We start from the raw sequence: 14,471 nt of genomic DNA, 5'->3' as shown, positions 1-14,471 counted from the left end.
GCTCATGTTTAAATTCATAAAAAACAAGTCATTTTTTTTTTTTTATGCAGAAAAGCACATGTTTCTATCCTACGGAGCGAGCATACCATTTTGCATGCTTGCATGCAAAAGCATCAAATAAACAAGCACCAAGGCTTTAGAGGAGATAATGGAGCTTTCACATTAAGTGAACGCTTTTCCAAAAGTAGTCTGCACCAAATGTCACAGCTTTCTTCCAAGAGAATATAATTAAAGTGCCACACAAGTAGGGAGGATAGGAGCTTACCACGAGGCTGTTTGTAAACATTTCATTACACTGCTGTCATTCAGCAGAGTCTCTGAGACAGGAACTATAAAAGCTTCATCAGCTGTATCTGATAATGAGCATACCTCTGGCATACCAGAATGAAGTCGTGACAAAAGGGTTTAGTGAAAGCTCGTCCAGGTCAGTGTCATTGCACGAGCTTGGTTAACGAGTATCGTAATAATGAACGGCCTGTAATGTACAGTGGTCAGAAAAACAAACCAGAGGAGCTCCTTTAGGCTGAATGGGATATATCAGATTATAACCCTATTATATAGATTATAACAGGTCTAATTATTCCACTTTCTCTAACATGATTATCTGTAGACCTCTTGCCATGAATCAGGTCTGTGTCTGTGCAAGATGAGGGTCAAACTAATTAGTTTTCCAGTCAATAACTTCAGTCCCTCAGTGTCTTTGCATTAAATATTACAAAGCAATCTGATTTTACCAGATTAATAGAAACACATCTGAGAAACAAAGAGTCTCAAAGCATCTTATAAATGAAATCATAAAATGGAGCCAAGGAGGAACATATAAACTGGTATATAAAATCCTAGTTATTATAAGACTGACAGAAGGAAAGGTATAGATAGAAAGCTCCTTTGGTCATTAGCTCACTTTCTTCTTCTCCTCTGTCCCCAAGGGCATGAGACTGGTAGAGTGCTGTTCTCCTGGGCCACGGACTCGTTTTTTAAAATGTGTGTTGGTAGATGAGTCAAAAAATGCTGGAAAATCCTGCAGATACTCTCCAGTATCCAAGAATGATACAGGGCATTATGGATATTTAGAAAAATAAAGTAGGACAAAAGCTCCCAAATATAGTCTTTAAAGTTTTGTTTGAACATTAAAAACAAACCTGAATGCTTTATTCTGTAATATATCCTTTATTCTTGCTTTTGCAGTTTGAGACACAATACTTTAAATACACAGATAACCATTTTACATTTCTGGAAGCTACTAAAGTCACTACTGCAGCCAACCAGCCAGGTAAAGGTGTCCTTAAAGAGTCACATCTGTGGCTGTGATTAAGAACTACATGTTATGTTTGCTGTAGAGGAGACCATGCCTCCACGGGTGATATTTTAAAGAAGCAGAGTAGCTCTTTAGTCACTGACCGAGTAGATAGATGGCCTGACTAGGTCTTCAACCGTCTAGCCTTAAGTCCATCTAATGTGTTCATGGATCACTGTGCAACTTTGAGAAATAATCAATAACCAACAATACTGCCCTGGTTTTGGCTTGCTGTAGGGTCATGCTCTGTGCTGATTTGTAAGGGTGAGACTAAATTGACGTTAGGGACCACAGGACCCTAAACATCACGTCTGTGATATTGTACATCTGTGGCATTTAATTTCTGAAACAAAAGCACAGCAACTGTCCCAAGGCTCCTGTTTTGAATTAATTAGACCAAAATTATAGTTTAGTGGCAGGTGGGACTTGGTGAGAATGTTGATTGGGGAACATAATTATGACACTGAGCAACTCGAAACATGTTTTACTCGAAGTAATTTGGAGAGCCTAATATGATGCCAGGATGGAAGGATGTGTCCTCTTAAAGGGATAGTTCGGGTTATTTAAAGTGGGATTATATGAGGTACTAATCCATAGTTAGTGAATTACTTACAGTTGATTGCAGTCAACTCACACCCAGTTTAGAGAAGCAGGTGGGAGTCCCAGCACAGATGATATGCTGAACTGAAGCCATTTCTCTGTGTGCTTGCTTTAAAGCCACCAGACTCCATTGACAAAAACAGTAATTTTACCTGACAGACCACAGGAGATGCTGGTCTACCGCTACCTCAGTCAATTAGTTTTAAATCAGTTCTGATCTGAACTAACATAGTGGTTGATTAATCAAGGCAGCGTTAGCACAACAAAAGTCTTTGTTTGCAAAGTAAAATGTTTTTGTCAATGGAGTCTAGTAGCTTTGAAGCAAGCAAAGCGAACAAGTGAACGGCTTCAGTTCCCTGTCGGAAAAGACTATCTGACAGTAATGTAAAGCGGTAAAAATGCGTCAAAATATAGCATATATAATGGACTTTTTTAGATTCTTAACATACATTTTGCATTGGTGCCAGGACACCTTCCTGCTTCTCCTGCACAAATCCACTGTAAGTAATACACTAACTATGGATAAATACTTCATACAAGCCCACTCCAAAAAATTCAAACTATGTGTATGTGTATGGGCCAGTATCCTTTCTCTTGTGTACAGGTCAGAAACTCAAAGTTACCACAGCACCACTTAATCAATCAATAATCACTGGGATAACACACTGATCGGTTGGGATGAAAACCTGCAGACCTACACAGTTTTTCCAGTACTTTAGCTGAAAGTGGTCAACACTCATCCTCATCCTTTTTTCTTTCTCTTCAGGAGACGCAGAGAGAAGCTCCAGGCCCACCTGAAGGAGAGTCGCAGTTTGAAAAACTACACTGCTAATGCTCATATCGCCCTGGAAGCCAAGATTAGGGCCCCTAACACCAACCTGCAAATGCATGAGGTGACTACAGCTGTTTTTCCTTCTTGTTCATCTTGTCTTTCCTTCGCAGTCTTGCTGCCTTCAAGTAAAGGACACCCATACATGTACATACACACAGAAAACAGTATTCATGTGTGTAACTCAGGGTGCTCCCATTCCATTCATTTTAAGACTGGCTGTGTGAACTGATGTTTAGAAGACCACCAAGAACACCAGTATTATTAGTAATTAGTGATGATTATTCAATACATGTGCCATTAGTTACCATTTACACAAATTTAAAATGTGTTGATGCTTCGATTGTTGGTAAAGTCAACAAATATTCAAGATCTATTATCTGGTAACAGGAGCCCCGAAGAGATTATCACAAATCACAGATATGCAGCACACATACAGTTGAACACCTCAGGGTATTATCATCTATCGTACAATTCATCAAGCCCCTGCGGTTTTTAGCTGCATTTTAATCAGTATGCATTCCCATCTCCACCTGGCCACTTGCATCAGGCACACAGGTCTTTGAGTGAGCAATCGTTCAGGGGTTTGGGAGCATGGTGCTGGCCAGCCATGTCATTCATCATCGTCTCAGCGCTCCTTGTCATCACATCTCTCCCAGATGTGCATTTCGGAGTTGCTGGCATGGAAAACATTACTTTAATTTGAATGTCAATCAAATCCACATCTTCCATTTGCCTTGGGGGAGTGTATGTATGCATTTGTGCAACATTGGGTATAAATTAGCTTTCAGAATTTTTACATGTTTATCATATAAGTTACCTAAGTAATCTACACAGGTTTGGCACAAAGCTTTATTGGATAGATTGTACGTTTCCTCCAAGGGCATGATTTAAATGTGAAATGAAGCAAAGCACATGTGCTGTATACACGAGCCTCTCTATCCATCACACACACATTAATATACATATGACAGATAAATCACTGTGTGGGAGAAGCACAAAAATTCATGTCCGTTTGCATGAAGAAGAAATAATCACAATTCGCAGTCATTCCTTGTCCTGATAAGTTGATAAGTATATTTACGGGACCCTGACTGGTGTCCCAGTATCAAAGTCTAGAGAACTGTTGTTAATCTTAATCTTGTGTTATAAATCATAAAATCATATATCTTCATATAGTCCTACTTTTGCTACAACCATCAAATCCGTTTCCTTTCTGATGCACGTGTTCAACTTTTTTCACTCTTTCAGTCTCAGGTTGGTCATGAAATTCATATGAAGTGCAGGAAATAAGGTGACGGAATACCGTATAAAATGATTCAATGCCCCACTTGAATCAACAGGTCAAAGAAGTAAATGCGTCTGAATGGAGAAAGACTGCACAGGCCCTGTCAGCTTTAATCTTGAGCTAATATACTTTAAAACACAAGGGTGTTCTTGCCTGAGGATCCAGAGAATCAGTTCACAAAGGGTTCAGATATCTAAGACATAGCTCGGAGACAGAGCTACCCAAAGCTTGAAAGTAATCTGTGAAATCTGGAGTTTGCGAGGACGGCGCGTCAGGTGTGCCTCCTTATATTACCCTCAAGCTGAGTGCTTTGCCAAGGACAAACAAACTGGCGCCTCAAACTTATACGAAGATCAAGGGAGTGGCAGCGATCCAGCCGTCTACATGAATTCAGATCTTATATGCCATAATATTGGAAATGCTCAAAGCGATGCACTTGTTAATGATTTAAGGTGTAATTATACTGCATTGAATGTATGCAGAAATTAGTATATAGCATTATTTTGGTCAAGAAGGGGTAGCATTTATGCTCCAGACAAATAACTCGCAGCCATTTGAGGTACATCACATTACATTTCAAGTACAGATACAAACTACAACCCAATAAACTGAGCTATTTGTGCACATACAGTACATGCAAATGGTTATATGAATATTTATCAATCTGACAACTGGCATCATAGCACATAAGATAAACCTCCTCCTTATCAATACCTGATCTGTTTTCCTAAGACCAATGCTCTTCTATTATTGTAGATATATATATTTGGGCACTCAACAGCCCATATTTAGCCCTTTTTTGACATTATATTACTTTCCTGTTTTAAATCTTTCATATTTTTCGTAATCTTTTTTCGACTTTTCATATTACATAAGTCAAGGGAGGACCCCGCAATCTTCCTGCTCTTTAAACTCCCTCCTGCCTTCTCTCAGCTAGAAGCCTCATTCAAACTTTAAATGGGTCAGTGCACTTTATCAGTTCACTTCAGCTTTGTGATCGGCTTCTTCATACTTTCTGAGAAATCAAAGTTTAAGTTTCATGCGTCTTTTAGAATTTTTCAGACTTAATAACGGGTGTGAATTTGACCAGCAAAAGTGGGGCAAGTTAACAATTCTAAACAAACAGTGCACGACAAAGTGTTCATTCATACCTCCTCTAACTCTCAAAATGGAACCCACAGGAGTTATGACCCTCAAATGATTTAAGTTCTCCATCAGTATTCATCAGATTTGTAACTCGAGGCCAAACTCTTCACACACACACATTTTTGTCATTGCCTCAGCTCACTTATTTAAATATTATTCATACATATTACATAACATATTCAGCGATACCTGCTCACCCAACTCACAGTGCATAATATTTACTTGTTAACCAAAATAGCACCATTTAGTCACAATTATGGTCACAATAGCACTCTGAGCTAGCGTGCTAACAGCATTTGCTCAGTCGCTAATTGGATGGCAAGTTCATTCGTGTCACATAAGCGTCTAAAACAACATGCCGCTTTAAGTTTACACTCTGGCAGAGGAGGGTTGAATAAAATTGGATGGAGCAACACAGCTCTTGACCTTTAATAGTGAATATGTATGATAATTATTATTTTGTTATTTTACATATTGATTATCTCTCCTGTCAAGAACTGAGCAAGTAGACCAGAATACGTTCCATTAATATACTATTAGATAAAGTCAACAGAATCACATTAAGCCAAAACATTATAGAAAACTATTTAAAAGTAGTCCTTTGACTCTTGTTTTGCTAATTGCTCTTTTAAAACTGGCTCATGAATTACTGATTATTGTTTACTGAGCTTACAGAATTTATTGTTGGAGAAAAACAAGCCTGATCTTTAGTATATAAATGTTGCTTTTAAATCTTGGTTTATTTATTAAATTTCTACAAGAGCCTTTGGGGAACATGCAAATGAATTGTATTTGTTTATTTTTGTGCCTACGCACCCAGAATTACATTGATTTCTGTCTGCAAGCAATCAATTACCAACATTTCTGAACACAGAGCAACATGCACGGGGTCGATGGTCTTTTAGGAGCATGCACTCACACAAATGTATCACACACAGCAGGTTGTTTCACTCAGTCTTTGTACATGTCTTCTACACAATTAAATCACAATTTCATTTTTTCTAATACTTCAATGGGGATATTTTTTGTTGTTGTTGTTGCATTTCAGCACATGTTCCTGTAGATAAACACATACAATCAGGCAGGTTATGATGAAGGGAGCAGAACCATCCGGCAGTGGCCTGGAAATGAATGCTTCTGATTAGCACCACAGGGCCTTTTGTTGCACGTATTTGATTAGGCAGTGAACTAAAGAGCAGCTCTGACTGAGCCGGTTTTCTCTATCAATCAGTTTTACTGGCCTATCATGTATTCCAGGGGTTTTCCACAGAGCCTGTCTGTCATTGCTGCATGATTGAAACTGCTCTGTCTTTATCATGAGCAAGACTAACCTGAGCCTGCTCTGTTAAACTTAGGTCTGAGACTACAGTGTGTGTGTGTGTGTTTGTGTGTGTGTGTTTATAATGCTGTAAAGCTGTTATTGATGACAGCATCTCTGCACAAATCATAAAAATCATCTCCCGGTTCCCTCCGAAGTAGTCTGTCAGTGTAAAAAAAAAAAGAAAAAAACCTCAGTGCCAGAGACATATGGTGTATCTTAGTCCCTATCTCAGAGATTAAAGCATCCATTACACCGCACACACACACACAATCATACGGACGCACACACATGCCCATTAATATATGCCATTACATGGTCCCTTTGCACCACAGATGTCCGCACTTGGCATGAAGTCACTGTCAAAGCAATGATTACTTCTGCCCGTTGTATCTGTACATGTTTATGGAGCTACAGAGCGGAGTTTCTTTGCCTGCAGCTGTGCAAGAAAACATTACATTTATATTAATGACCTCCATAAACAGTTAGCATTGCTGTATGACACATGCACACAGTTTCTGTTTTTTCCTTCAGCAGTCTTTCTAAAGTCTAAATCTATTTTCAAGCCGCAACAAAATGGACGCTGAAACAGAGAGCGTCAGCGCTAACAGATCGGAGGCACTTGTCCCTGTTTGAGCTGGTAGGCAGAGGTCTTTATTAGTCTATAATGGATAAATAAGTTAAACGCAATACTTCTTCTGTCCGTAACTGTAAAAGCAAAGCATTGTTAAGTCAGTGAACTTGGACATTCCTTCATTTACGACTAGCAGAGGCAATTATGCTGCCATCCATTTCTTCTTGCTCATGAACTAATTAACAGCATAAGCAAGCAATGACAGCTCCTTCTCTGTTTGAATAATTGCAGCCCACTCTCTACCACAATATCCTACTGTTGAAACTTAATATTTTCGGCTTTATCTCAGGCTGATAAATGAACAAGTCTTCATTGGAACCCTCTGTATCAGTTAGCAGCTTGGATGCGTATGGTGTCAGAACATCAGGGATCAGAGAAGATTTAGCTGTTGCAGTGCAACAGAGTTGGACTGGTGTTCACTCCCTCAAGTATATTGGATTTGCAATACATTATTGTGTATTTGTGTTTATTACCCAGTGCACTGTTAATGGGGTAATGCTGTGATTTAGTATTACACTTCCAAAACGTTTGGAAACTCACAAGTGGCAGATTAAAAACAATGAAGCAGCAGAGCAGCAGCAGAGTTTTTTATTCCCTCGTATGGGTCAAGTTCCAAAAGCACAAAAACCTACATTTTCAATAATGCAACTCCCACAATGATGACAAGTACTAGCACTCCTCATGACAAGTACATTAACTGTTATGTTTAGTCATTGTAGTTTTCCCTAAATGACATATTATCTTCATTATTATTTTCATTTAATGTATTTTCACTGGTAATAAGATGAAACTTAATGTAGTAATATGTTTTTTACATTTTAAACCACTTGTCAGCACTTTGGTAGTGGAAACCTTTGTTGAAGCTCTAAATATTTGTCCACCTAATGCCTATTAATGCTTATTTAATGCACATAACCAAAAAACAACTGTCAGATTATTCAGGCCTGCAATGTTTCTTAATATTTTGAGCCAGTCAGAGCCATACCCTTACGTTTTAGGAAAATATGATGTCAGAAGAATTGTGTGTCACATATGGAGACCGTACTCAGCAGCACCTCCATGAGCCCTGCCAGTATCATTTAAAAAGAGCCTTCAGCAATAATCTGTGTCATTTGTCCAATCTTAAATTTGTGAAACTGCTACGTTTAAAATATCATTTCCCTCCTGAAAAATCAGTGAAGCTACAATCCTCTGAGGCTAAAATTCAAAGTCGACTTTGCCGGCGCATCACAGACTGATTCCAACGTATAACTAGACGGGGAGAGCAGGATTTGAACACATGAGATATACTGCAGATTAAGATCTTAGTTTTAAACTTTTCGTTTGATTTGCACTTCTATCGTAACAAAATCTGACTCTCGTTTACCTCATAAGAAACAACATGTCAAAATTGAGATTTCAAGAGTTTCACAAAAGTTCCTTAATAACCTGTTCGCTAAGAATCTACATTTCTGCCACAGTGGAGATGATGAGTCTATATACAGCATCAATTCAAAGTACGAGAGAAAGTATGTTATAGTTTTAAAAGCAGCCGAAGAGCGAAACGTCTACAATGGTCACATAACCATGGCAGCATGTGTGACGCTAATGAGGCTGGTATCCTGCAGAGTGTTATCAAAGGGGATTGCATTACTGACAACCTTGTTAGTCAGACATCAAACTCAGAACTTTGTATAAAGAAAAAAGCTTAAGTACTATGGAACAAGAAATTGTACAAAAATAGGCCTCTCTTTCCTTCTCTTACAATGCTGAGATAATGCTGAGACGAGAAAACCGTCAGTGCCAGACAGATGTAAACCACAGATAGGTCTGTGCAGCAGATAAGAAATCAAACCAGCACCACTCCCCTTACATCTTTAAGGCTTTAAGATGTACTTTCTTGTGTTGTCCCATGTTCTTTTGAGGAGTTCACAGCAGATCTTTGCTGCTGTGTAACTGAGTGCCTTGTCAACTACATTGTGAAGTGCAGAACAAAGAACTGTTTTGTTTCGTTGCATATTTCTGTCTCCAGAGATGAAGACCAACATGAAGCGAGTTCAAAGGCAGACTGTGGGACTTACGCAGTGCCACGATACTGCTGATTTAGATCTCCTGTCATGACGGCTACAGGAAGGAAAGAGGGAAGAAGAGGTGGCAGAGGAAGGATCAACGTGGATGAGGAAGAGATTCAAAAGGGATGCAAAGCAATAAAGAGAAAGATTTAGAGCTTTATTATGGGAAAAATCCTTTCTGAGCAAAATGAAGGATATGGGATAAGTCTGGTCAGAAATCACCCTAGTGACATGTTCGCTCAAAAGATACAAGACTAGCCATGACTTTTTGTGTCAGACTTACAATGTGAACTAACAAAAATGTCATATACTGTAACAAAATGACAGTGCTTGTTGCAGGAGTAAGACACACGTCTGCTATATAAAGAGTATATTTCCTGGCTACGCATATAGACTGTCTTTGTCATACTTACTGTAATTCTCCATCTCTTCAGTTCTCCATTTTTTTATCATAATATTTCTTGATATTCCACTCTACAAAGAAACACTGAGAGCTTAAATGCGTAGATTTGCTAATCAACTTTCCCACTGTGATGAATCCAGGCTTTGCAAGGGCTTATTAATGATTAATTTCATGGCCTTTCTGCCTTATTCGATGCAGCTGAGACTTATAGAAGAGATCGAACAGAGATCTGGATTGTTGTGTAAATTATGTACGTGTAATATTGCAATAAAGGCTGTTAGATTTTAAAAGATGAAAAATAATTCAAGGCTTTTAAACATAGGAATTTCCTCAGCTGTTGAGAAAAGAGTGAGTAGTTGATTGTGATATTAAATTAGACAATGATTGTATTAATGATTTTTCATTTTATGGGGTTTCTGAACTGTGCTTGAGACAGAGCAATGCCTCCCAAACTTTTTGACTTGTGTTACAATAAAACAAAGCGGTGTGCGTGTGATTCCTTATCACAGGTTTTAAGCCTAAGCAGTTGTTTCATGTGAATTATGCAGAGAAACTTTTGGTTTTTATTCCATCTCTATTCTTGAGACTCCCCATTTTTTTCTTGTGACATCCTTTGGTGATTCATACCTGTGGCTGGGAGCCACTGACTAGTAGTTACACTATAAGTTCTTGGTCTTTGGCACGTTGGAGCAGCTTAAATTTGAAAACAAATATACCAAATATGACTATTGCCCTTTACCTATAACATCATAAATACATCCACAGTGCAGCAGTCTTTCCCAGATGAGCTAACACTCTTTTTTCCTGCCCAGCTGCCACATATCCAGCCATCACTGGTACACCTCAGTGAAGTCGCCGCCCTTCATTGTTGCTGGAAGATTTGTTACACAACCGGAAGCTGTAACACTTTTGATTTTATCAAGCTGTCAGCGGGCTCCCTCTGCTCTCCACGCAGTAAAATTTAACACAATCCCTGAAAAGGCAAGAATGATATTGAGGAAGGTGGAAAAAGGCAGAAATAGATGTAGCACGACTCCGTTTAGTCTCTGTCAGTCAGCTCCCAGATTCATGGCAATAAGCACTCCCCATCCTGAGGGTCTGGGCGTGTGAGTAAGAGTTGGAGGAGCAACAAAAGAAATCTAAAAAATCTCAATATGTCTTGCTTAAGATGGAGATGTTTTATTCAGATTGGGAACACTTTGTGACACATCATGTCAGATACAAGTCTTTAACATCATTGGTAGTCGTCCTCTTAACATGTCAACTACAACGACACCTGACTTTTTTTGTTTTGTTTGTTTCCGCAGTACTGCAAACGGTCCTCCCAGTCTCGCCAGGGAAATGTTTGTGAGTCCGGCTTTGCACACTGCAACATCTCCACGACGCCATCCAATGGCTCCAGAGGCACAGCAAAACATCACAGGTAAGCCGTTAATTACACAAACAGAAACATACAGTTGTAATTTTACAACAGAGATGCAGATGCCCTCTCCATTCACTTCAGGAAACGGCAATGATGCAAATTATACCAACAATAGGCAACTTCAGTGTCCTTTCCTATAATAAGCAGGGACTCAGTGAGGAGAAAAATTGAATTATCCACATTACAGTGCAGCCAAAGCTAATTGCTGATTTACGGAAGAATGATAGTAATTATAATTAAAGCCATAAACATGTTAATAAGCATATCTATAACAGTCATGAACACCGAAGAGATGCGACAGAGATAAAATGGGAGGCACATGTGAGGAGATTTATGAGCCAGCGCAGACGTGTGAATCCCAGTAAGCTCTTCCTCACACTGCTTAGTTGTGTGTTAGAGCTGGCTGAGCTTTTACATGCTCATCAGCAGCAACACACTCCAGCACACACTTTGCCTTCTTCTGACAGAGTTAGAATTCACATCTTTGCCAAGGCTGGATTTTCTGTTACAGTGAACACAAACAAACACGTTCACAAAGCTGAGCCAGAGAGAGGGGAGCTCCTGCTGATTGGGTTGGTACGTCAGACCACCTGTTAGTATAATATTTTTATAGTTTGTAGGCTTTTCTGTATATATTCAATGAATATAGGTATATTGAACTCTGCTCTTAGTTTTGTGTTTTTATATGTGTGTGAGAGAGTGAAAGACAGCTTGACTTTTTGATTTAACATGAAACAAAACCTTGAGTAAAATACATATATCTTCTCTGACTTCACTCTTTCATCAGCACTCAGTTACAGGCATGCACCCATGGTTTGATACCTCTAACTATTAAGCAACTCAGCTGGAGCAGCTGGGGGTTAATCACCTCTTTTCAAGGGGATCCCCTTGAAAAGATTTTCCCAGACAAACCAGAAATACGATCAGACAACCTTCAAACCACAAAGGCCATTTCTCATTTGGCTAACCTCTCGCAAGACTTTTCTCTCTCCTTTACTCTCCACGTTATTTCTTGATCTCTATGTGAAGAGCTGAGTTGATCACAAGGTTACTCAGCTGACAGTCTGTCACTCTCACCACAAATTACATTCTTACTCAGCAATCAAGGTTTGTTTGCTTGTGATCACGTCAGCTTAGGTGTGCAGAGTGTGTTAGGATACCACTGTAATAATAGCAAGAGAGAAACTGGCCCAGCCTAATTCTATGTTTCGTCAATATTTAAATGCCTTCAGATAAAACTTCGCCAATACTCTTAAGTGCCTGACTGATGCTGATTTTTAGAGGCAAATCCATCCTTTAAAATAGCAGAGTTAAATATGAATGAGGGCCCAAAGAGGCCATTTGCTACTTCAGTAAATTAATTTCAAAATGCACTTTCACCAAAAGATTATATGTAAGCAACAAGAACATCCACATGTACACTGTGCTTACCAATGGCTGTGAGACAACAAATCAACCTTTTTCCTAAAAGATGTACAGCCAGAAGTCTTATTGATGACATTCAGGCCCTGTAGCCCTCTTCTACAGAAGGACCTTTTCCAGTACCCTTCTTTGGGAACTCAGAAACTATAGTGGCATTTCCACAAGAGGAACCTGTGTTCACTTTTCATACTCCCTTTTTCACCTCTGTGTGTCTCTCATCCAACAAACTTGGACCAAACTTCTTTGGTCCAAACTTTTGGACCCAATCCAAAAGTGACCAATGGAAACCTACCCAAACCCTATGTGCATGAATTAATTCCAATAAGAGAGAGACCAGTCCAAAAATGGCTGCTGTTGGCTGTTGGACACAATCCAAATAGACTGATGGATGAGAAGCAATCCAAACTGCAGTTGACCCAAGAAGAGAGAGAGACCACCAACAGTGGCAGCAGCTCAACATTTAATCTACTCTGTCATCTCTCCACAAAAGAAATACATCTTCTTCCTGAGATGACGATGACGCAACACAATTAAAGTATCATTTGGACTCGACCAAACTCAGGTCCTGGGTTGAGAGGAGGTCTATTACTTGCAACAGCCAAAACTCCAATAGTTACATACATAACATCATATTCAACTAAATACTATATGAAACAATAACTAAACAATGGCGTGTTTTTTTTCTTAGAAGTGGTTCCTTGTCTCATAGCCCGGATCAGAGAACCCGGTCAGCCCACTGGCCAGGTCCACGCAGGACTCCGCCCATTCCCAGGGGGCGGCTGAATCCAATTGGATCATCCAAGTATTCAGGCCCCGCCTACCAACACCTTCAGGAAGTAGAGTCATCTGAGAGGGAGGCTGAAGCGCAAAGAGGGTGAGGAGAATGGACTGTTTTTTTGTTTTTGTTTTCTTTATATTTTTTTTACATCAAAGTATCACATTTCAGTCTTCTTATTTTAAAGAAACCAAATCTGTCCTCAAATTTTATCTAGAATATAATATCAGTTATATTTGTTCTTTGAATGTATGTTGATGTATGTAACGATATTAGCTATTCTGTAATGCAGACTACTGAAACTTGTGTTTATAGGCTCTTATTTTGCACACAGACAAAGTATAAGTATAATTACAGCTTAAACAGCTGGAGTATTTTAAGGTTTCATCTTCTCTTTCTTCTCTCTTTCTGTCTGTCTCCACTTCTTTGCTGTATCCTCCATGTGCTGAGTCATTTCAATGAAAGCGCCACTAACTGAAGAATATAGGCCTGCCTTGGACAAAGCTTTGGATTTCATTTCAAGAGTGGATATTTCAAAGCCAATTCTGTTATTTTTTCCTCCAACAAAAAGACTGAATTTCTTTTTTTAATCTCCTTTACTCCCCCACATCCCTTTGTTTTCCAATCTGCTGAGCAAAGATAAAAACAAGGTCACATTATGTTGTGATCTGCAGTACAGTGGCATGAGTTCAAAGGAAACGCTTCGTCTGGTACTCGCGCTCATAAGGACAAGATACAGGCTGCACATCCAGATTCTTCGCTCTCTCTCTTTTCCCTCTCTGACATCTTGTCATGCATGCGCTAAATTCTGATTCTTGGCTTTTTAATGTGATGGCTTAGACCAGCAGCTACATCTTAGCATCCCAGTGTAACACATTAGGGTTACACTTCTCAGGCAAAACTGCATGTGCATAGCAGCCAGGGGATATGCAAATTATCAGGGAGAATGATCAGCAAGCAATGTATTCAGTATGAAAGGTGCTTGACCTATTTTTTGGTGGGTCATGAGTCAGTACTTTAACCCACCTGGACTGGTAAGCCTCACTCCAGGTGTTCAGGTCCCAGCAGTACCAGCTCAGGATAAAGCTCCATATGACCTACATGCATACTAATAGAAAAGAGAAGAGGAGATAGGCAAGGCTGGACAAAAACACACCCACACACATAGTGATCACGCATGTGCACATGAATAGCGAGCATACAGCAAGTTCAGTGGTGTATTTTAATCTTTATTTAAGCAGGATATTTCATGCTTCATTTTTGCCCAAATGTCCCCATAGAGGGA

General features: G+C 39.4%; 1 protein-coding gene across 1 annotated transcript in view; it reads left to right on the top strand.

Moving 5' to 3' along the window:
• The window catches only part of LOC139211221 (pro-neuregulin-3, membrane-bound isoform), a 321,277-nt gene that overhangs the window by 301,096 nt on the left and 5,710 nt on the right, over positions 1 to 14,471 (top strand). The window contains exons 6-8 of the mRNA XM_070841504.1: positions 2,664 to 2,790; positions 10,874 to 10,989; positions 13,100 to 13,285. Coding sequence (XP_070697605.1) covers positions 2,664 to 2,790; positions 10,874 to 10,989; positions 13,100 to 13,285 — 429 coding nt within the window. The remainder of the gene's footprint in view (positions 1 to 2,663; positions 2,791 to 10,873; positions 10,990 to 13,099; positions 13,286 to 14,471) is intronic.

Source organism: Pempheris klunzingeri, chromosome 12, assembly GCF_042242105.1.
Source record: "Pempheris klunzingeri isolate RE-2024b chromosome 12, fPemKlu1.hap1, whole genome shotgun sequence".
NCBI classification, from domain to species: domain Eukaryota; kingdom Metazoa; phylum Chordata; class Actinopteri; order Acropomatiformes; family Pempheridae; genus Pempheris; species Pempheris klunzingeri.
This window is presented reverse-complemented; position numbering and strand designations above follow the sequence as displayed.